The sequence below is a fragment of the Solenopsis invicta genome, chromosome 5, assembly GCF_016802725.1.
Source record: "Solenopsis invicta isolate M01_SB chromosome 5, UNIL_Sinv_3.0, whole genome shotgun sequence".
Classification (NCBI taxonomy): domain Eukaryota; kingdom Metazoa; phylum Arthropoda; class Insecta; order Hymenoptera; family Formicidae; genus Solenopsis; species Solenopsis invicta.
The window spans coordinates 5,326,654-5,352,301 of record NC_052668.1 but is presented as its reverse complement, the minus strand read 5'-3'; the positions used below and the strand labels follow the sequence as shown (position 1 = coordinate 5,352,301).

The 25,648-nt window shown below is 34.4% G+C and overlaps 2 protein-coding genes across 2 annotated transcripts in view; one reads left to right on the top strand and one right to left on the bottom strand.

Moving 5' to 3' along the window:
* The window catches only part of LOC120357934 (insulin-like growth factor-binding protein complex acid labile subunit), a 603,658-nt gene that overhangs the window by 558,770 nt on the left and 19,240 nt on the right, over positions 1 to 25,648 (top strand). The window lies entirely within an intron of this gene.
* LOC113004859 lies at positions 19,689 to 20,167 on the bottom strand. Its single transcript, XM_026139437.2, has one exon. The coding sequence runs from the start codon at positions 20,114 to 20,116 to the stop codon at positions 19,742 to 19,744; it is 375 nt and encodes a 124-aa protein (XP_025995222.2). The 5' UTR covers positions 20,117 to 20,167; the 3' UTR covers positions 19,689 to 19,741.

Below are 25,648 nucleotides of genomic sequence, written 5' to 3'. Positions count from 1 at the left end.
CAAATACGGGGGGGCACCAAAATAAAATTAATTATTTCCTAATACAAATGTTTAACATTGTTGAATAATAATGGTTCCCAATGGCAAATATATTATTACACATTACATTTATGCATTAATAATGTTTTTAAACAATAAATATGAATACTTTTGATTCACACATATATTAGTCATAAATAATGTCTAAAACAAAAGGTGGTCAAACGTTGAAACTTTTTTTGCAGCGTCCCCAGATGTATTCCTAATGAATTAGTAAAAAATCCGCGTTTGGCCACCCTTTGAATTAAAAAAAAAATTGACAATTTGAAACATAGGTATATAAGCTGCAATTATTTATTTATAATTAATAAACAAAAGGTGGTCAAACGCTGAAACTTTTTTTACAGCTTCCCCAGATGTATTCCTAATGAATTAGTAAAAAATCCGCGTTTGGCCACCCTTTGAATTAAAAAAAAAAAATTGACAATTTGAAACATAGGTATATAGGCTACAATTATTTATCTATAATTAATAAACAAAAGGTGGCCAAACGCTGAAACTTTTTTTACAGCTTCCCCAGATGTATTCCCAATGAATTAGTAAAAAATCCGCGTTGGGCCATCCTTTGAATTTAAAAAAAAAATTAACACTTCAAAAAATGGGTATAAAGGCCTTACTTATTTATCTATAATTAATAAACAAAAGGTGGCCAAACGCTGAAACTTTTTTTACAGCTTCCCCAAATGTATTCCCAATGAATTAGTAAAAAATCCGCGTTTGGCCACCCTTTGAATTAAAAAAAAAAAAATTGACAATTTGAAACATAGGTATATAGGCTACAATTATTTATCTATAATTAATAAACAAAAGGTGGCCAAACGCTGAAACTTTTTTTACAGCTTCCCCAGATGTATTCCCAATGAATAAGTAAAAAATCCGCGTTTGGCCATCCTTTGAATTTAAAAAAAAAATTAACACTTCAAAAAATGGGTATAAAGGCCTTACTTATTTATCTATAATTAATAAACAAAAGGTGGCCAAACGCTGAAACTTTTTTTACAGTTTCCCCAGATGTATTCCCAATGAAGTGGTAAAAAATCCGCGTTTGGCCACCTTTTGTTTTATTAATTATAAATAAATAATTGTAGCTTATATACCTATGTTTCAAATTGTCAATTTTTTTTTTATTCAAAGGGTGGCCAAACGCGGATTTTTTACTAATTCATTAGGAATACATCTGGGGACGCTGTGAAAAAAGTTTCAACGTTTGACCACCTTTTGTTTTTAGACATTATTTATGACTAATATATGTGTGAATCAAAAGTAATCATATTTATTGTTTAAAAACATTATTAATGCATAAATGTAATGTGTAATAATATATTTGCCATTGGGAACCATTATTATTCAACAATGTTAAACATTTGTATTAGGAAATAATTAATTTTATTTTGGTGCCCCCCTGTATTTGACGCCGCTGGATTCCAGCGTTTGACTGCCAAGTCCGGCTGCTGTCTTCAGCCTCGTTACAGGGTGATTCAGAATAATATATTGGTCCCAAAGCTGGCATATTCGTAATCGAATTCTGAGACGATTTTTCCTTTTGCAAAAATTTGTCCGCAGATTAGTTTTCAAGTTACAAGAAGAATTAGTTAGCGTATGACGGGTCGGATACAAGTGGTAGACAGGGGCGGCGCGACTCAATGCTGCACGCGGGTGTTTTCGTGAGGCGCCTCCTGCGCTCAAATGACTGACAAAAGTACACGGATAACACATTCTTATTTAAACTTTCTCTTTCTCTCTCTCTCTCTCTCTCTGTCTCTGTCACTTTAATTATGTTACATTTAACTGGTCAAATTTCGATTTCTGTCATTTGGCCGTCAAATATCGGGATGACCGTGAAATCTTCAAGTAAGTTTACATTATCATAATGAATGTACGCCCGCGAATAATAAAATTTAATGCAAATCAGATTACTGCAATATTATTTGCAAGTTAAAAGTAGCATTTTTAAAACGCACAAGAAAGGAAAAAAGGAAGGAGAGAGAGAGAGAGAGAGAGAGAGAGAGAGAGAGAGAGAGAGAGAGACAATAAGTTTAAATAGGAATGTGCTGTCCGTGCACTTTTGTCAGTCATTTGAGCGCAGGAGGCGCCTCACGGAAACACGCGTGCAGCATTGAGTCGCGCTGCCCCTGTCTACCACTTGTATCCGACCCCTCATACGCTAACTAATTTTTCTTGTAACTTGAAAACTAAGCTCCGGACAAATTTTTGCAAAAAGAAAAATTATCTCAGAATTCGCTTACGAATATGCCAGCTTTGGGACCAATATATTATTTTGAATCACCCTGTATATATATACATATATATATTGTTACGTCCGACGGTGGCACAAGACACTCACGCGCACTCACGCACAATAAATAATTGAGCAGATTCTTTAAAAGAAACTGAGACGTTTATTAGAACACGTCTGTCACCGAAACGAGGCTCCAGACGTCAGCGACATAACAACAACCGTCGTCAACGAGCGACCGTCAACTCATTACTATCGATTACATAAACTATACGGTGACACATTACAAATATCGCACGACCGTAACAATATATATACACACACACACATTTTGTCTTCATAAATATTACGTCATACACCTGTGACTTGGGACCGTCATTATGACGTTATTTTTGACGTCATTTGTAATGTGAGTTTAGTGATATTAACAATTTAAAATAGACGTCATATTGACGACACTTTGCTACCTGCGTAGGACGTCAACTAGTACGCTTGGGGTCCCATTTTCGATCCCAGCGACTGAATTCTTTTTAACCTCCTATTTTTAAACTGTTATATATAATTTTTAAACTTTTGTTTATTATTTATTATAAAATGTTATTTAAAAAAAATCAAGGAATATAAACGTGCTCTTTATTATTAATTAAATTGAAATTTTTCATGAACTCAAAAAATATATTTGCAATAAAAAATTACAGTGACTGTTTTAAGAACGTCAAAATAATAATGCGATTATATGTTTCATGACCCATAACTATTGCCTCTTTTGATAAGAGTCTTTTTAGAAACTCTTCTGGAATGTAATTGTTCTTAACAAGCAACTTCTTGCTTACTTTTATAGTAGTTTTTAAGAAAAACTTACTATAAAAATTTAGTTACCCTTCTTTATTTGAAGCACTCATTGACGGTCGCAGAATATTGTCATGTCCTTCGGTCTTGTTCTTGCGTTTTGCTTGATTCAATCGATATGAAGTGATCGACGGAAAAAGAAGATCGTCTCTAGGATGAAGATGTAAATAGTTTGACATTGCAGTCCGATTCGGGCGCTTGAACGGTATTGACGTTTGTGCGAGCGATCCTGTTTTCTGGGCGAATTACCGTAACCGAATTACCATAACTTGTTTAACTGTGTTCTTAGTTTTGCATTAAAGCTCTTTCTTTAAAAAATTCGTGTTATTATTACGCGAGTGCCGAGAAAGAAGGACATAACAATATCGTCAATAAATAAGCACGAATGTCTCTTGCAAATGCACATTCGTCTAACCCGAAGGATGACTGTGTTGAGACTCTGTTGTTATTGTTAATTTTAAGCAAGGAGTTTCGTAAACAAACGAGTGTCGTAAGGTCTAGACAAAAAAAAAACAATAACAAAACCGTTTTACTCGGAGACCGTTATAACGAAGACAGAGATATAACGATTTATTGAATCATTTATTTTGACGTTCTTAAAACAGTCATTGTAAATTTTTGTTGCGAATATGTTTTTTTGTATTCATAAAAAATTTTAATTTAATTAATAATAAAGAGTATTTTTATATTCCTTGATTTTTTTTAAATAACATTTTATATTAAATAATTAAAAGGAGTTTAAAAATTTTATAACAGTTTAAAAATATAAGACTTTAAAAAAAGTCAGACGCTGGGATCGACCCTGGGATCCTAAGCGTACAAGTCGACATCCTAACATCCCACTCTACGTCGCTTAATCGACAATTATTTGTCTGTAACGGTACTAATAGATTCTGGAAATATTTAATCGTTATTTTCTTGAGAATGTCTAAGTTTTGCAACAAACGGCTTTACTACTGTAAAGGTGTGAATGAATACTACACACCTATAACATTTTATTAAAGTCAATGATATACATCTCGAAAACTTTCCTTAGATTCGTCTTTCTTTGAAGTCATTCTTAACAATGTTTAGTAGTTAAATAAATCCATTCTAGTAGCTGTATCACATAGTGATCATTGAACAATGGAAAATATTGTAAAAAAACTTAATTCTTATGTCCTTTGTTTTCATTGCTTATATTTTTAATATTGCTGAGTCTGTTTTTGTTTAAATGTTTCCTCTATTTTGCATATAAAAGTATTAATCTTAAAATACACTGTACCAGCGGAACAAAAATTTGAGTCTGTGCCGTTTAAACTTTAGTTGAGTAATAAAATTAGTCAATTATAGCAAACAATAGCGGAGATTTCAAATTTTCTTTCTCATTCCGTATTCACAAGGTAAGCGATCAAAATTATGTAAGGTAGGAAAAAGGGGTTCCCTGATTCAATAATGTGTTCCAAGGTAATATTTTCAAAAGTCAATAGTTTATAACAGTAAAATGTAAAAACATTTCATTTTTGTATATTTCAACATATAGTATAAACTAACTCATAAATCACTATTCAATTTTTGGCAATAATACTTTAGTATTTTTATACTGGTTTTTTTTTTTTTATTAAGACACCATCAGAATTTGATGGTGTCAAGTTTGTCAAAACATTATAATGAAGTTTTAAGGAGCATAAACGCCTAGCCGGATGTATTTGCTAATAAACTGTGTATATTATTGACATTTTCATTTGTATAAACTTTCAAATAAGAACTTTCAACTATTTTATTTAGTCTTTCTTAGTGTTTTCATTTCTTACATTAAATTTTGAAAAAATAAGTAACGGACGCATTAAGGGGATCCTAAACATGGCCCTTTTTTACCGACAAAAAACGATTAATTTTCGGATAAGCTGTTCTTCTAATTGCATTTACAGATTTCAAAATCCTTCTCGTCAATTAAAGTATAGACATTAATGTACGTCCTAGTAATGCCCTTTATGCCGAAAACGTTAATTTATATCTTTTTCATATAATTTTAGTCCAACATGGCATCTAGAGCTGTCAACGAGTGCCAATATTCACTTCATACAAATATTTGACGGTCTTTTCCTACAAATTGAGTGTACTAAGACTTGCAGATTATTCACAAAAACAACGTAGAATTTCCAAAATTTGACTTAGAAGTCTAATATAAAAGATTTCTTTGTCCAAAAATTTGTGAGCATACGTACGTCCAATATCGAAATATCACAGCTGATCGCACTTGATCGCAGTAGAAGAAAGCAGAAAATTAGTTGCCCTGTATTGTGACAGATGGCAGTGTTCAAGTCGGACTATGGGCTATTATGTAGCCCGGGAAATATGTCAGGTCGTAATTAATTTGGTACGCGTTGTACTGTTAACCAGATTGACGAATGTATTATTACAACTTATAGAAGTTATACAGCGAGAATTACAAGAGTGATGCAATACAACTAGACGCACTGATTATACCGACACGCGGGCATGTGTGCGGGCACATGCATGTAACTCGACGACATACAGAGTTCGAATGCTCACGCAGCGCTGCTCGGCAGAACCCGGCTTCGACCATAGACTACGAATAGCGTAGAGGGAACTCGCCGGTCGCCACAGGACGAAGCAATCGATCTGTTTATCGATCGATTGGATTGAATCTAGGCTAAGCGATAATAGGTTAGGTTTCCTGCATGGAGTAGGAGAATAGGAGACCGAACTTGATAGCGCGCGCGAAGCAAAAGTGTTCCTGATTTATGTACCTTATTGGGAGGAAGTACGCTAAACGGAATAACTTCTTACCGACTCGCCATCTTTAAAAGCCTCTCACACATGTAAAATGTGATGAACTCACGATCACGCATACATCGCATACACGAGATGCCAGTTGTTACTCCGATTTTGAAAGAAAATGTTGGAAAATATCATTTGTATTGCAACATTTTTAACAACAAAGTAATATTAATTGAGAACTAATCGTAAATTGTGTACATCAATAGTATATTTGATTAGTAATTAATACGAAAACTTACATTTTAGGGATATAATGGGAAGAAATTTCACGGAAATATATCATGCATCAGATGAAATTAAATTTAAATATTTGCAACAGAACTTGAATTTAGTGGAGCTGCCTTCTTCGGATTGAGGATTTTTGACTGGAAACGACAAATTTTTTGGTTTTACGAAAGTTGAAAGTGATTTTAGCATAAGAAAAAGAATTGCTGTCTTTCCAAATTTACATATTAATATTTATATCGATGATGAGATTATGTCCTTTTCAAGATATATTAAATTATTAATAATTTAAATGAAATTTTGAAAACATTAGATACTGTTTAATTTATACTCTTTTTAACTGTATATATATCTATTTATACTCCTTGTAATTGTATATATATTTTAAGGCTGAAATAAGTGTGCATCCAAGGAAATTAAGGAAATTAAGGATTTTACATCGATAATTAAATTTGACAAGTGAAATGGAATCGACCGAGTCATTAAAGAAAACCAATAATTAATTTCGATTTTTGAAGACTATTTCTTTATTTACTCTGATATCAAATAGTTTAATATAAGGTCTGAGATTTATATTTCAATTTGTATTGAAGTAACTTTAAGTCTTTATAATTACTTAATGTACGATAAAAGTTTATTTGATATATCTATTCAACTTTTTTTAAATAATTGTACATTTTCATTATAAGAGAATATAAACTCAGTGGTTCATTAAATATCCGTTTCTATGTTCATTTTCTTTTTATTTATCACCATCATATACATTAACAGATGCATAAATTAACATAAACTTATGTAACAACATAAACTTGAGTAACAACATAAACTTAAAAAACAGAACATTTTCACAAATTATTATTCCATGTTACTTACAGTAAAAACTGTAAAAAGACTTTTTTTGCCGAAGTACCACTTTTTCCACCTTTCGCGGTACATCCTCAAATCCAACACGCCATTTCTATGTTTGGTTTACAAATAAATAAATATTTCAATATTCGGGTAAAAACACTAAACTCTATGAAAATACATGAAAAGTCAAGTTAGGGTAACTATTATAAATGGCGCTCATCCGTAAGAAGTTATTCTTTTCAGCGACCATCCTCCCAATAGGGAACATGAAACAAGAACGTAATTGGAGTGCTGAGTTTAGCCTCCTATTCTCCTACTCCATGGTTTCCTGTCAAATTTAACTCTGCAAGCAGATTATCTTCGGCTTGAACTTCTTGACATTCTGCGTTTCGAAATTCACTGCTAGTATTACAAATCTATAGTTCCATATACTGTAGACGTTATGTACACTATAGATTTTCAGTAAGTGAATTTCGAAACGCAGTCCTTTGCATTACTTACTCTCTAAAACTGAATCAGTGAAATTTTACCGATTTACAGTGCTATACTTATAATTATGTCATTAGTGAATATTCACTATTTTTCAGTGATACATTACTGACAATGAATAAAAAACTTATAAGTATATAGTAATATATTCAGTGAAATAAAATAGCTATAAGTATATCACTGAAAACAGCTAGACTATTCACTGTCTGTCAATGAATAATACACTGATTCCAATTTAGAGAGAATATGAAAGTTTTATTATATACAGGCGAACAATACTTAATAAAGACGTAACGTTTTATAAAATAATTATTTGATTGATATTTCTTCCTAATTTTTTCATAATTGAAAATAAATTGAATTACGTTTATAGTTGTATTTACAATGTTACATCAGGTTTTCAATTTAACACATTTTTATTTATATTATTATGTTAGCACACAAGAGTTCAACATAAATAAAAATCAAAAATAAACAATACATAAAACTTTTCATATAAATAAGCCTCTTGCTATATAAGTAATATATGTCTAATTGATATTAGTCTAAAATATTTTTACTTTAAAGTAATATGTGATTTATGCAGTTTTAAATATAATTACATAATAAGAAAGTAAATGAGGAATTCAAATATATTTAGCAGTACAAATAAATTTATATCAGTAAGTTAAAAACTGTTTCACATATACTTTTATTTATATTAATTAGGAATGGGATTTTTCTATGAAAAGTTTGAGTGACGTGATAAAATATGAATGATAAATATATATAGATCTATAATATGTTCTTGAGCTATATTATAATGTACTTATAATTCATTTTTATCAAATTACGCTCAAATTTTTTATAAATAAAAAATATATGTTAAACAGTTTTTTACTTATTGATCTAGATTTACTTTTACTGTCAATATATTTGAACTTCTTATTCAGTTTCTTACTATAACGTAACCTTTTAAATCTGCATATATCATATTACTTTATATTATAAATATATAAATTGAGAATACTAATATCAATTACAATATTCATTTCTCATACTATACTAGAATTTTTGCATTGCCTTCGAGAAGAACTTACATATTTCACTTTTTTTTTTACTATGTAGAACTCTTGTATGGTAACATAATGACATAAATAAAAATGTGTTGAATTGCAAATTTGATGTAACATTGTAAATGCGACTGTGAACGTAGTTTATTTTCTTAAAATTATGAAAAAAATTGAGAGAAGAAGTAATTTAATCTATAGGAAACTCTCTAGAGGAAACTTGTTCTATAAAACTTTACATATTTTGCTTTCTATGGTCGCAGCTAGATCTTCGTGCTTGTTTTTATTTGTGTGATTTTATATACCTTCCTCAACTAATTCCTCATTAGTAAACAATAAGTTGGAATTCGTGTAGACATATCGCATATAAAATTGTTTTTGTGGATTATGTATCAATAGATGCAAATGTGCACCATTTTAATACTTTCATCAAAATTATATGGAACCTAAAAGAAAAAAGGTACCTTGCTGCATTTTTAAATATTATTTTTGTAATGCTTTTTTGAAATTTTTAGTGGATTACGTAAACCAATAAGATTTCTTGAGATGCTGTCTATTCCAGTCTCGTTCGTTATACGTATAAAATTTTTAAATCGTTTTTAATTATTTAATACAAAATTATTTTTCAAAAAATTAAAAAATTCAAAAATTCTCTTCTATTATTAAATTAAAATTTCAATGTTTGTTTTCATGAACATAGAAAATATTTTTGTCATAAAATTTTATAATGATTGTTTTAAAAACGTCAAATTAAGTGTTAAAATTGTTATATATCTTTTGTGTTCAATTTTAATTTAATTAATGATAGAAGAGCAGTTTTGAATTTCTTGATTTTTTTAAATAGAAAATTTATAAAAAAAAATTATTCTTATTCTCAGGATCGACTCTGGAAACTCGAGCATAGTAGTCAATGTTTTTCCACGCATGCTATGCAGCTAACTAGTAATTCTTCTTCGTAATGTTACTATAGGTGCTAGAAATATTTTATTATTTTCTCGAGAATGCCTAAATAACCGGTTCTATGGTTTTGCTGTATGTAGTAAATTTACGAATGAATACTACATAATCATGAAATTTTGGATTAGGGATCACTGAGTCCCCGCAATATTGCAAAATTTTTGTCCCATCGCCAATAAAAACGAGAATATTTTTTAGTAGAAAAACCCAATAGGATGCAACAAAGCGCCTAGAACGGCGCTCCGTGTACGCTAACTGTCGTCGACCAATACACGTGTACTCGATCGACATCCGTGACGACGAGGACACCGCAGTTGTCATAAGTCTACGTCACATCATGCTTTCTCTCTCGACCCAGCGTCAAGTAAGAAAGATGCGTGAGGAGCTCTACTGTCTTTTTCTTTCTCAAGCAGTTTATTCTTCTCGACCTATCCTCTTCTGTCTCGAGCGTTCTTGATTTCTCTCGTTACAAGACGGCAACACTGCACAAGCCGGCAACATTGCACAACTTAGCGAAACGATTTCAAATTTTCGTGTCGCGGATCAGAGTTGCAACGCGCGCGCACGCAACGTATTATTCTATATACGTTTTTTACTTATACAGGGTGTCCGTCCATAAATGTCCGAGCAAATATCTCGTAACTGGTTGAAGTTAGAAGAAAGTTTAATAAGGAAAATTTACATGGTTTTTAGTTGGCTACAAAATGCACGTAAAGAAATTTTTTTTACTCGTCACCTTTTTGAGTTATGAAGGTCAATGTAGGTTTTTTAAATGGGTACCTATAATTTTTTTTGCATATTTACATAGTAGAGGTAATTTTCAATCAAAATTATATTAGGAAAAAAATTGCTACGACGCATCGTTTACGAGATAATCGGCATGCAAAGTATTAAAGTAATAATTTGGATCGAGTATTGTTGAACAAATTTGGAATATCAAATAGGTTGAGAAAGTAAACATTGTTTTTTCATGAAATATTTATTAACAAATTAATTAAGAAATGGTTCGAAATTGTTACCATCATGATCGATACAGCATTTAACGCGTTTTATAATGTTTCTTATTGTTAACTGCAGCATTTCTGTTGTAATACTTTCAACAGCTCTAGTGATTTTATGTCGTAAATCTTCTTCATTTTCAGGAATAGTTGCATAAACAATATCCTTAATATACCCCTAACTTCTGTTGTAATACCACATCTCGAGCATATCACACTTTTCCGTAATTGTAAACATTGTTCTCACGCGCTCGTATGAAGTCTGTTATATCGAACAGGATCGCTGACCTTCAACTTTTCAAAATACACGACTGTTTGATTTGTAAATAAAGTATTTGTATAGCACGTAATATGAATTACAGGGTAGTATGAGTCTGTTAGTCAATCGTCTACATACGAGCGCGTGAGAACAATGTTTACAATTACGGAAAAGTGTGATATGCTCGAGATCTGGTATTTAAGTATGCGTAATGAAAATGAAGCACGATTACTTTATCAACAAAAATATCCAGAACGAAGAATACCAAATAATCGTACATTTCGACGAATTGAAGATCAATTGCGTCAAACAGGATCGCTAACAAGACAACGACGTACAATCCAAACAGATGAAGAAAAAGAGACAAGTGTGCTATTAAGTTTTATTGAAAACAGACGTACATCCATAAGAACAGTAGCACGTAATTTAGAATTATCGAAAAGTTACGTATACGCTGTACTAAAAAAATTCAAATTCAAACCGTTTCGTGATAATTTAGTACAAGCTTTACATGAAGGAGATGCAGATCGCCGATTAATGTTCTGCCACTGGCTTCGAGTTAATTATCGCACTGACTTTGGTTTTCTTAATAAAATATTATGGTCTGATGAATCTTGTTTTTCCAATTGTGGTATGGAAAATCGACATAACGTGCATACTTGGTCCGATGTGAATCCACATGCGAAAAGAGATAAAGGTTTTTCTCGCAGATTTTCGGTGAACGTATGGTGCGGAATCATCGGAACAAAAATTATTGGACCTTTCTTTTTCCATGGTCATCTTAATGGTGACAAATACTTGGAATTCTTGCAAACAACTTTCTCAGATTATTTACGCGATCTTCCATTATCAGTTTTTCGAAATATTATTTTTCAACAAGATGGTGCTCCAGCACACAATACACGTGCTGTAATTAACTTTTTAAATAATAGATTTCCTAATTGTTGGATGGGTACTAATGGTCCTGTACGATGGCCACCGAGATCTCCGGACTTGACACCTTGCGATTTTTTCCTTTGCGGGTATATTAAGGATATTGTTTATGCAACTATTCCTGAAAATGAAGAAGATTTACGACATAAAATCACTAGAGCTGTTGAAAGTATTACAACAGAAATGCTGCAGTTAACAATAAGAAACATTATAAAACGCGTTGAATGCTGTATCGATCATGATGGTAACAATTTCGAACCATTTCTTAATTAATTTGTTAATAAATATTTCATGATAAAACAATGTTTACTTTCTCAACCTATTTGATATTCCAAATTTGTTCAACAATACTCGATCCAAATTATTACTTTAATACTTTGCATGCCGATTATCTCGTAAACGATGCGTCGTAGCAATTTTTTTCCTAATATAATTTTGATTGAAAATTACTTCTACTGTGTAAATATGCAAAAAAAATTATAGGTACCCATTTAAAAAACCTACATTGACCTTCATAACTCAAAAAGGTGACGAGTAAAAAAAATTTCTTTACGTGCATTTTGTAGCCGACTAAAAACCATGTAAATTTTCCTTATTAAACTTTCTTCTAACTTCAACCAGTTACGAGATATTTGCTCGGACATTTATGGACGGACACCCTGTATATCAATTTTATATCATGATATATTTACAAAATTAGAAAAAAATTGAAAAAAATATAGCTGCGTTATGGATGAAACACTTATGAATATAATCCATATACATGTTTTCAAAAATGCTTAATTCTTTCAAAATTACCATTGTGAGAATATTGCAGTATGACATATATTACAATTTAGTATTGAAAAAAGTAAAGAAATTAAAAAATGCTTTTTTTTATTAATTAAATGGAAATTGGACACAGAACATATGTAAAAATTGTAACACTTCTTTTGACGTTCAAACACTCATTGTAAATTTTCGTGGCAAATACATCTTTCGTGCTCTTTAAATTTTAATTCGATTGGTAATGGAAGAGCATTTTTTAATTTTCTAATATTTTATCATAATGACTTACTTAGTGTTAAATAATTAAAAATAGTTTAAAAAATACATGTAACAATTTTAAAAAATCCCACTAACTTTTATATAATTTTACGTACATTATAAATAATTATATGTACATATGTATAAAGAATAATTTTTTTTTACAATTTTTACAATATCTGTGATTTCATTTGTCACATTCTTCAAATATATATATATATATATATATATATATATATACACTACTCAAAAGAAAATAGGGAACACTTTCCAGACACCAAAAATTAGGCTATTTTCAAATGACTGTAACTCGGTGAAAAATCATCGTAGATAAAAAATAAAAAAAGCATTTTGAAGCTTGAAGTTCCAACTTTAACGCTCTATCAGCAGATTTTCAAAATTCTTTTAACTTCCTTGTCTTATGCAGTAAAAAAGCACACCCTGTTTTGTTCCTTAAAATTTCGTATTTTTGACACTTTGCAGCTCGACCAACAAATTTTTTTCGAACAATTCAAGTAAAGCTTCATAAACTACAACATTTTGCCTACAAAATGCTTTTTTTAAAATTTCTCTACGATTTTTTTTGACCGAGTTACGCTACTTTGAAGCTAAACCTGCATTTTTTACAAATGATATCCGTACTCCGTGAAAAATCATCGTAGACAAAAAATCAAAAAACCATTTTAAAGCTCGAAGTTCCAGCTTTAACATGCTGTTAATGGTTTTCAAAAATTTTCTCAATTTCTTAGTACTATGCCCCAAAAAAGATACACTGTTTTTTCCTTAAAATAACGTATTTTTAACAGCCTGTAGCTCAATAAAAAAATTTTTCTCGACAAATCCAATGCAAGTGCCATAAAGTATGACATTTTCTCTACAAAATGCTTTTTTTAAAGTTTTCTCTACGATTTTTTTTGACCAGTTACAAGACTTTGAAGATATATATTTTTTACAGTACATTTTTCCGAAAAATGACGTCTACCGCCGACATTAGCATTACCCAATGTGCACCACGTGGAGGTTGTCGGTCGGATTTTTGCACATCGTGTGTGTGTGTGTGAGTGTGTGTGTGTGTGTGTGTGTGTATGTATCACAGCAGAGATAAGGACCCCGCAGTTCGTCACTTCTGCAGTATTTAATGACTCCAAACCCTCTCTGCTGTGTGTGTATGCGCTCGCGCGCATGAGAGTTCAATAGTGTGTATTTCCTCCTCTCTGATCAATTACTGCTTGCAAGCGTTCTCGCATATTTATACATCTTGCAATACGATCTTGCGGAATGTTGTGCCAAATTTCCGTTAAAATTTCTCCCAATTCTTCTAAATTTCGCGGCTGTTCCTCGCGACGCCTTAATCGTCGTTCCATTTCATCCCAAATGTGCTCGATTGGATTTAAGTCCGGGCTATTGGCGGGATGATTTAACAGTCTAATTGCGTGTCGTTGAAAAAAACGTCGCGTTATATTCGCCGTATGAGGTCGAGCGTTGAGCTGCATAAAAATAAAGTTCCGACAGGTTCGATTTAATAGCAAAACGTGTGGTCGTAGAATATCGTTGATATAACGAACACCCGTCATTGCCGGAGGTGGCAGGATCACTAGATCACTTCGTCTTGTAAGTGATATACACCCCCACACCATCACGGAACCGCCGTTGTAGGATCGTATTGGCATAACGCAACGTCGATCATAGCGTTCATTTCGTCGATGCCAAGTACGTATACGAGCATCATTGCCATAAAGGCAAAAACATGATTCGTCGGAGAAATATACATTTCTCCAATCCTGTGAACTGTAAACATATAGTCGTCTTAGTCTAAAAAAAATCTCTTTTTAGACAAAGATGACCATATGTAAACATTGCATGCTCAATACAATAAAATTTTGTTTAGTACGCTGGCGATTCTCGCAGTGTGATAAGCGACACGGAATTTTCAAAATGCCGCGTAGACATTTATCGGCCGTAGAAGTTGCACGCATAATTGCGCTTTTGCAACAAAGTTTTAGTATGCGTTATGTGGCGCAAGATATTGGTGCATCTGTGTCCGTAGTGAGTAGAGCTTGGTTGCGATATCAAGACACGGGAAATTACACGAGACGTGAAGGTAGTGGTCGTTCTCGATTAACGACAAATAGATAAGATCGAGCCATTGTTCGTTATGCATTAGAAAGACGAATAATTACCGCAAGAAACATTCGTAATGACATTCATTTGCGCCATGTGTGCGAACAAACAATTCGCAACCGTTTGAGAGAAGCCGGTCTTCGTTCTCGTGTTCGTGCACAAGTACCAAGACTCACACTCGTACATCGCCAAGTACGTTATCAATTTGCGCGCGATCACATAAATTGGACCGCTAGGGAATGGAGAAATGTATATTTCTCCGACGAATCACGTTTTTGCCTTTATGGCAATGATGCTCGTATACGTACTTGGCGTCGACGAAATGAACGCTATGATCGACGTTGCGTTATGCCAATACGATCCTACAACGGCGGTTCCGTGATGGTGTGGGGGTGTATATCACTTACAAGACGAAGTGATCTAGTGATCCTGCCACCTCCGGCAATGACGGGTGTTCGTTATATCAACGATATTCTACGACCACACGTTTTGCTATTAAATCGAACCTGTCGGAACTTTATTTTTATGCAGCTCAACGCTCGACCTCATACGGCGAATATAACGCGACGTTTTTTTCAACGACACGCAATTAGACTGTTAAATCATCCCGCCAATAGCCCGGACTTAAATCCAATCGAGCACATTTGGGATGAAATGGAACGACGATTAAGGCGTCGCGAGGAACAGCCGCGAAATTTAGAAGAATTGGGAGAAATTTTAACGGAAATTTGGCACAACATTCCGCAAGATCGTATTGCAAGATGTATAAATATGCGAGAACGCTTGCAAGCAGTAATTGATCAGAGAGGAGGAAATACACACTATTGAACTCTCATGCGCGCGAGCGCATACACACACAGCAGAGAGGGTTTGGAGTCATTAAATACTGCCGAAGTGACGAACTGCGGGGTCCTTATCTCTGCTGTGATACATACACACACACACACACACACACACACACACACACACACACACACACACACACACACACACACACACACACACACACACACACACACACACACACACACACACACACACACACACACACACACACTCTCTCTCTCACACACACACACACGATGTGCAAAAATCCGACCGACAACCTCCACGTGGTGCACATTGGGTAATGCTAATGTCGGCGGTAGACGTCATTTTTCGGAAAAATGTACTGTAAAAAATGTATATCTTCAAAGTCTTGTAACTCGGTCAAAAAAAATCGTAGAGAAAACTTTAAAAAAAGCATTTTGTAGAGAAAATGTCATGCTTTATGGCACTTGCATTGGATTTGTCGAGAAAAATTTTTTTATTGAGCTACAGGCTGTTAAAAATACGTTATTTTAAGGAAAAAACAGTGTATCTTTTTTGGGGCATAGTACTAAGAAATTGAGAAAATTTTTGAAAACCATTAACAGCATGTTAAAGCTGGAACTTCGAGCTTTAAAATGGTTTTTTGATTTTTTGTCTACGATGATTTTTCACGGAGTACGGATATCATTTGTAAAAAATGCAGGTTTAGCTTCAAAGTAGCGTAACTCGGTCAAAAAAAATCGTAGAGAAATTTTAAAAAAAGCATTTTGTAGGCAAAATGTTGTAGTTTATGAAGCTTTACTTGAATTGTTCGAAAAAAATTTGTTGGTCGAGCTGCAAAGTGTCAAAAATACGAAATTTTAAGGAACAAAACAGGGTGTGCTTTTTTACTGCATAAGACAAGGAAGTTAAAAGAATTTTGAAAATCTGCTGATAGAGCGTTAAAGTTGGAACTTCAAGCTTCAAAATGCTTTTTTTATTTTTTATCTACGATGATTTTTCACCGAGTTACAGTCATTTGAAAATAGCCTAATTTTTGGTGTCTGGAAAGTGTTCCCTATTTTCTTTTGAGTAGTGTATATTTGCCATGAAAATTAACAATGAGTGTTTGAACGTCAAAATAAGTGTTACAATTTTTACATATGTTTTGTGTCCAATTTCAATTTAATTAATAATAAAACAGCATTTTTTAATTTCTTTATTTTTTTCAATACTAAATTTACAAAAAAAAATTGTCCTGAGGGATCGAACCTGGAAACTTTCGGCGTATAAGCCACGCATTTTACTATAGAGCTACATGCCCAACTTGACACGTCTTCTTTTGTAACGGTACTATAGGTGCTAAAAGTATTTTACTATTTTCTCAAGAATGTCTGAATTGTATTACAATTTGTATGAAAATTACAATCCTACTGCCGCAACACACGAGCGTATACTGCCACTTTAGTAGTATGGCATCTGATGGCATCTTTGCGGTGTGCTTCATGTCGTTTGTCACGGGTAAAGTTCTTTTTACACGTACGTCCGAGTCTTCGTGAGTAACCCGCAGTGAAATAAACGTTTAGACAATACAGTTGTTATCGTTGCATGGTACGGCTTGTGGGTCAAGATAATTTACTCCGCGCGTACTCCTGCGTATCGTGTCTCTCTCTCTCTCTCTCTCTCTTTCTGTCTGTCTCTCTCTGTCTCTTTCCTGTCTTTCTTGTCTCCATCGTGGCGCGTTGTCACTCGTGGTCACTCGCATTCACCGTATCGTGCCCGCGCAATAGTTTGAGGTTATAATGTAGAGGCAGTAGTCAGTTTGTACCACAATAGTGGGCGACCACGACAACGGTAAGGGCAACGTCGTCCTCGTCGTTGTCGCCGTCGTCGTCGTCGTTAGTGCTGGTGATAATAGCTAGTGAACTACGACAATGGTAGCGGCAGCGGCAATGGCGACGTCGTCACCGTCGTCGTTGTCGTTGTCGTCAGTGATAGTGATAATAGTGGACGACCACAGCAGCGGCGACGGCGACATCGTCATCGTCATCGTTATCGTCGTCGTCGTCGTCGTCGTCGTCGTCGTCGTCGTCGTCGTCGTCGTCGTCGTCGTCGTCGTCGTCCTCGTTAGTGCTGGTGATAATAGCTAGTGAACGACTACGACAACGGTAGCGGCAGCGGAGGACAACGGGAAGCCGCCGTATCGTCTGCAAGGACGAACTACGTTATGTAAGAAACCTATAATGAGATATCAAAAGGTTTCTTTCTCTGTAGACCGGTAAACCATTCTAATTATAATTACATTTGTAATTACTGCCAGAGGCGTTTTGTGAGCTGGCTTGTTATAACAAAATGCCACAGCTATAAATCGTGTTGTGGATAGTTATAAACAATTTTTGATTATTGTCAGAGGCGTTTTGTGAGCTGGCTTGTTATAACAAAATGCCACAGCTGTAAATCGTGCTGCGGATAGTTATAACCAAATGTCAGATGCATTTATTGTGTGCTGACTTTCTAATTTTTTGCCAGGGGCATTTATCGTGTACTGGTTGTTTATAACAAAATGCTACAGCTGTACATTGTGCTGTAAATAGTTATAACCAAATATCGGAGGCGTTTGAACTTGCTAATTATGACACAATACTATAAATATTTATCATACGCATATAATTTTTATAAAACGCTGTACTTCATTGTACTTCTTCTCTTCTCTTTTTGTTATGTAACAAAAAGAAATAGAGTATCTGTCTAATAGAGCTTAAGTGAAAATAGAAGAAAAACGACGCTTATATGATAAATGTCGGTAAAAATGTTGGTATTATCGATATTTATCATTTTTAGTTCTGCAGAGATCCGCAGATGTCGCATTTAATTCCACGGAGGGCCGCAGATGTCGCAGAACCATTAGAGTCTAGACCGACCTCGATTGAGTTCGCCGGTCACTTTAGCATCCCCTTAAGTCTACCTGAAAATTATTAAATACTATGATGCACCAATGAGTTGCCTAAATTGCGCATAGTGTCTTTATGTTGCAATCCAAAATTTTCGATTTTTTTGTGTTTTAATTTTTATTATTTTACAGTCGGCTGCAGGTTATAAGCCAGTCATGTGGACTAGACAAAAAGACAACTAAAAGCGAGGATTAAAAAATACTAAAATGACATTTAAAAATTCTACAGGTTCTTTCTTAATAATTTTGATTGAGAGAATGTTTTTAATTGTTTTTTAAAATAATGCGCACAATTATTAAATAGAGCAGTGTTATCATTTTAAAAGTTATGGATTAATATTTTATTGTCATATTGAAATCAAACTAAAATATATTATTAGATCCAAATAGGAGGAGCTAGCTTTGGGTTGTAAATCTGATAGCAGAAAAAATTCAAACAGACATAAGAAAGATATAGTTTTAGTGAAAAAAAACCTGTGGATTATAAACGGAAAATAATAAGAAATGAAACGCGAAGAAACCGAGAATTTTGGACTACAGTACATCATATGCAATTCAACTCATTGGTGCATTATAGTATTTAACGATGTTGAGATAGACTTAACGCGTCCGTTAGTTGTTTTTCAAAATTTGACGTGAGGGAAAATAACATTGAGGGTGACTGAGTAGACAAAAGTTTATTCTTATGTGAAAGTTTATACAAATGACAATGTCAGTGATAAAGAGAATTGGTTAGGAAATACATTCAACCAAGCGGTTATGCTCTTTAATATATTGTGACTTTATCAGCGAAAGCTTTGGTACTATGGTTGTGACTGGGTGCGGATTGTGGACGCGTGAATAGACTCGAAAACCAGGTTTTTTTTTGAACGGTTGGCAAGCTACCCTCGAAATTACGCTCGCTACTCGTTCTTAACCGGAGAACGAGAGAGGTTAATTTTGGTACGAACGCACAATTTCGCTGACCTGTAACGATGTTTTAGGTATCTGCAGTGTCCATCGGCACTGACTCTGGTCTACACTTCTCGGTTTTCCGATCCTCGGAAGTCCAGTACTCGACTTGTGCATAAAATGCCTGGCATAGATATTATGCGTCCGTGCATGCGTGTCGGGATAGTGGATGGCGCTTGTAATAATGAAGTATCGGGTGCATTGGTATAAACACTGTTTATTTAGAATTGTACATGTTTACCACGCGTTCATCAACGAGATAAATTTCGCACAATTGTTGTGGAAAACAACGTGGTCTTTTTGGTCTTGACTTATTCGGAGCTCTCCTTCACTCGGTTGATAACTGGATTGCGTCTCGTACTCATAAACCCACGTCTCGTCTCCAGTAACGATGCGTTTGATGAATGTTGGGTGAGATTCAATCTTGGAAATCATGGTCTTTGGCGATGTCAACGCAGTTTCTTTTTCAAAATACATGTCCTTCGGAACCAATTTTTCAGTAACACAGCGCAAACCTAAACCATTAACCACAATGTCCTGAACAGATCCACAAGCAATGTTTAAGTCCTCTACCAGCTCTCTAAACATTAATTTGCGGTTATTGATCAACATTTCTCTCACTTTATTGATGTTTTTGTCGGTTTTCGATGTCGACGGCCTGCAACTGCGTTTGTCATCCTCGACGCACTCCCGATCACTTCTAAAACGTTTATGCCACTCGTATATGGTTCTTTCCTTTAGAGTTTCATTATCAAAACAATTTCCTAAGGTTTTTGCACCATTGAATCCATTTTTAACGCAAAATTTAATACAAACTCGTTGTTGCAAATTCAACTCCATTTTTAAAAACCGTAAAAAATCAAAAGCTCGCACAGAGGTAGATATACTCAAGATGGCGTAACTTTTACAAATGTCAAGCTGGCAATAAAATTTGATGGAAATGTCAATGATGGATGTGGCAACCTAAGCAAAAAAAAAACAAAATTTAAATCAGCTGACTTGGAGCATTGCCGGGTAGTAATTCCAAGAATTTTTTGATCAAGGTGGTATACGTAGAATCCTCTATAATGTGAAAAATGCGTTCCATGCTATAAGAATCTCACGTTATACAAAACCAATGACACAAAAAGTTAGAATTAAATTAATACTTTTTTTTAATATAACAGAAAATAATATCTAATTTGTTCTATTTTAAACAATGTGTTAGAACTAAATAATCATTTTTTTACTACAATATAATTGAAAATGACACGCAATTTATTCTATTTTAAACAACGTGTTAGAATTAGATAAATACTGAGTAAATACTCTTTCTTTCTAATCGCGTTCTACAGTAGCTCAATTTTTAGTTTGCGTTATAGGAGTATCACGTTATATGTCCTACTATATACACATATACAGGGTGTATCAAACCACACGTACACCTCCTTCATCTTCGTAGGATTAGGTCCAATCAAAAATGTGTTTAGACAAAAGTTGTAGAGTTTTCAAAAATCTATTTATTGTTCTTATCAGTTTGACCTTGGATGACGTCGCCAAGGTCACATCAAAATCACATTAACTTTTTTAAATAACATCTTATTTTTTATTTCAGATCTAATAACGGGTGTTAAAAGCTTTCCAAAACCGTACAAAAAAGTTTGTTTTTGTTCAGTACTTTCCGAGTTGTGAGGCTTGAAAGCTATAATGTTCTGTAACTTTCAGGCGTCATAATTCAAAAAGTATTTAACAAAAATAAACTTATTTACAGTGTTTTGGGTAATTATTTACTATAAAAGACCCAGTTCCAATTATGTTGACCTAGAAATATGTTATAGAGGCAAAGATACTGAACAATTTTTTCTTACAAATTAATTGACGCTCTAGTATAGTTTTCAAGATATACTTAGAGAAAAAAAACAGTTTTTTTTTAATTATTACAGAAAATATTTATTTTGCAAAAATGGATCAAACAAAAACTTGTGATAAGTTTTACAAAAAAAGTCATATACATACTTTATCTAAATTCAATACTTTAGTCGTTATAATAAAAAAACTGTTTTAAAATGATTGTTTTCTTTAGAGTTTCATTGTCACTCATTGTAAAATAAGTATTTTTATTTTCATTAATAATTTATTTTCAGTAATAATGACACATATATTCACACACTTAATGAGGAATTTGTTTTGCGTGGAAAGTCAAAAACCCATATTGTACAAAGAACGTGTTGGCAGAGCAAGGGTTCCGCCCTTTTCTCTAAACCATCTTTCGTATTTTTTCTAAACCAACCTAACTCTATTTAAGTTATAATTTGGCAAAGGATATCCAATTGATTACGTAGCGATATTAGATTTGAAATTATTCAAATTGTAATTAAAATAGAGTTGGGTTGGGTTAGGAAATATACGGGGCGGGGGTGCAAGGGAATAAGCGGAGCCTTTCCCCCGCCCACGCGTTCTCTGCAGACATATAAAAATTTGAATTTTTCAGAGTTTTTTAAAAATAGTTTTTTGATGACAATGACTGAAGTATTGGAGTTAAGTAAAATATATATAGAACTTTATTTATAGAATATTTTATAAACTTTATTTTTTATTTGACATTTATTTTACATTTTATTCTTTATTGAATATTTTCTGAAATAATAAAAAAGAAATTGTTTTTTCTTTCTCTAAGTATATCTCGGAATCTGTAGGAAATCGTTAATTAATTTATAAGGAAAAGTTGTACAGCATTCTTGCCTCTATAACATATCAACAAGGTCAAGATCAACATGATTGGAGATGGGTCCCCTATAGTAAATAACTACCGTATTTTTAAAAGTTCTCAAAATCGACTAAAAAAATTCAATAAAAGGTATAAGGTTAGAGTATCAGTAGTTGCTTAATTAAATAATATCGATATTTCCTTAACATTATATTATATTTTTTATTGCATTTTCTTGTAGTTGATCTTAAGAACTTTTCAAAGCATTATAAATAAGTTCATATTTGTTAATTCGAATTTCGATCTTTTTGTGGCGTTATGTTGGTACTCATGTCTCTCACTTATGCCGACAAGCTCGGCCATTTTGAATGTTCACTTAATTGTTGACAGCTGCTTTGCTTGCACGTGTTTTGGATCGTCTTCGATTTTTACCTATTCAAAAAAATGGATCAAAGAACCTGTATCAAATTTTGTGTGAAAAACGAAATTAAGTGCGCGGATGCATTCCGAATGTTGACTGTGGCATACGGAGAAGCTACCTTGGACCGAAGCAACGTTTATCGGTGGTACAAAATGTTCTCAGAAGGCCGAGAAGATGTGAACGACGAAGAGCGTTCCGGACGCCCGAGCACTTCAACAACAGACGAAAAAATTAATGAAGTGGAGGAAATGGTATTGGCCAATCGTCGAATCACCGTTAGAGAAGTTGCTGAGGACCTAAACATATCGATTGGCTCGTGCCATTCGATTTTTATCAATGATTTGGGCATGAGACGGGTCGCCGCGAAATTCGTACCAAACGCCCCTGCTCACACATCGTTGCTTGTGCGCGACTTTTTGGCCAAAAACAACACACTAATGATGCCGCAGCCACCGTATTCCCCAGATCTGGCCCCCTGTGACTTTTTCTTGTTCCCTAAACTGAAGAGGCCCATGAAAGGACGACGTTACGCTACGCTTGACGAGATAAAGACGGCATCGAAGGAGGAGCTGAACAAGATAAAAAAAATGATTTTTTGAAGTGCTTCGAAGATTGGAAAAACCATTGGCACAAGTGTATAATATCTCATGGGGATTACTTTGAAGGGGACAAAATAGATATTCATGAATAAATAAATAATTTTTGAAAAAACACAAAATTCGCGATACTTTTTGAACACACCTCGTATTTCCTTAACATTATATTATATTTTTTATTGCATTTTCTTGTAGTTGATCTTAAGAACTTTTCAAAGCATTATAAATAAGTTCATATTTGTTAAGTACAACTTTCCGAGTAATGTCGCTTGAAAGTTACATTACACTGTATCTTTCAAGCCTCACAACTTGAAAAGAACTCAATGAAAATAAACTTCCTTGTAGGTTTTTGGAAAGCTCTTGACAGCAGCTATTAAATTTTGGAATAAAAAATAGAGTGTTTCGTTTAAAAAAGTTAATGTGATTTTGATGTGATCTTGGTGATGCCATCCAAGATCAAACTAATAATGTCAATAAATAGATCTTTTGAAAACCTGCAATATTTGTCTTAACATATTTTTGATTAGACCTAATCCTACAAAGATAATAGGGGTGTACTAGCGGCCTGAAACACTGTGTGTGTGTGTGTGTGCGTGCGTGCGTGCGTGCGTGCGTGCGTGCGTGCGTGCGTGCGTGCGTGCGTGCGTGCGTGCGTGCGTGCGTGCGTACGGGCGGGCGGACGGACGAGCGGACGGGCGGGCGGGCGGGCGGGCGGGCGCTCGAGCGGGCGGGCGGGCGGGCGTGCGGGCGTGCGTGCGTGCGTGCGTGCGTGCGTGCGTGCGTGCGTGCGTGCGTGCGAGCGTGCTTGCGTGCGTGCGTGCGTGCGTGCGTGCGTGTATTTGCATACCACAAAGGTAAGGACCCCGTGGTTCGTCAATTTCACAGTATTTAAAGCCTCCAAACTCTCCTTGTGGTGTGTGTGTGTGTGTGTGTGTGTGTGTGTGTGTGTGTGTGGGTGTGTGTGCGCGCGCGCGCGTGTGAGTGTGAGTGTGTGTGTTGCATACTACAAGGATAAGGATCCCGTGGTTCGTCAATTCCACAGTATTTGAAAATTCCAAACCCTCCTTGTGGTATGTGTGTGTGCGTGCGCGCACATGTGCACTAATAATGAGTATGATCTCTTTGTGCGCGTATTACTTTATTCTTTATTTATACGATAAGGCATACTTCTTATTAGTCCTTTAATTTCATCCTGCGTTATTGTATTCCACTCGTTTTTGAGAACTTTTTCAAGTTTTTGCAGTGTTCGAGGAGCAGGTACACCCACGGTCATCGATTCTGTCCCTCGGAAAATTTTCTAAACTGTCACTATTTTTCTACATACTCGCAGTTCATGATTAACGTAACGTCAGAGCTTATGGCCGCATCGGCCGCATGCGACCGCATTTGACATAAAGGCAAAGTAACCTTTATGTCACATGCGATAAATTTTTGAAAGTTAATCCGCAAACTCAAGTTTTGAAAATTAATAATTTCTCGTGATAAAAAAGAAAGATAAATTAAAGATGAATTTTTAAAAACTATCAAACTATTATCAAATTATTGTATTGCTGTTGTTCCAGCGTCATTTAATCAATAATTTTTACGTTAATCATAAACTGCGTGTATGTAGAAAGATAGGGCCTACTCAGTTTGGAAAATTTTCCGAGGGACAGAAACGATGACCGTGGGTGTACGTGATTTTGTACTTTCCTACCAAAGTTGTCCCATAAATGTTTTATGGGATTTAAATCTGGACTATTTGCTGGCCAATCGAGACGGTTTATGCCAATTTCATCCAAAAATCAAGCACTTTCCTCGCAATGTGTGGTCGAGAATTGTTTTGCATAACAAGAAAATATTTCCAATGAAGGGTGCGTACGGAACAACGTATGGAATGAGCACTTCTTCCACGTATACATCTGCGTTCATGTTCCTGTCAAAAAAATACAAATCTGTATGAGCGTTCGCTGAAATTCCTGCCTAAATCAGTACACCGTCTTCATTGCAGCTACGCTTCTGATTTACTGTGCAATCTGCAATACGTTCTCCACTGCGAAGATAAATTCGTTCTTGTCCATCTAGAAAATAAAGACAAAAACAACTTTCATCGCTAAAAAATATTTTGCTCCAGTCTGGGTAAATCCTGTCTCTTTGCTCATGTGCAAAATTGAGTCGAGTTACACGATGACGACGTGTAAACAAAGGTATAGTCGCTGGCTTACGCGAAAACAGATTTTGTTCCTCTAACCTTCTCCGAACAATGTTAACGGATACATTCGTTGCGGATATTCTTTAAATTATTTTAAATTTGGACAGCTGTTTGATGTCTATCTCTTAATGAATTTAGTACATTGAGGTCGTCCCGAACCAGAACTTTTCTGGAAAGAATTGGTGTCTAAATACCTACCGTAAGCACGTTGCACAGTTGACACTGACAAATCAAGTACTTCAGCAGCATA

Coding starts and splice junctions, on each gene's coding strand:
- LOC113004859 (XM_026139437.2), bottom strand. CDS start 20,116: ATGTTGATCAATAACCGCAAATTAATGTTTAGAGAGCTGGTAGAGGAC.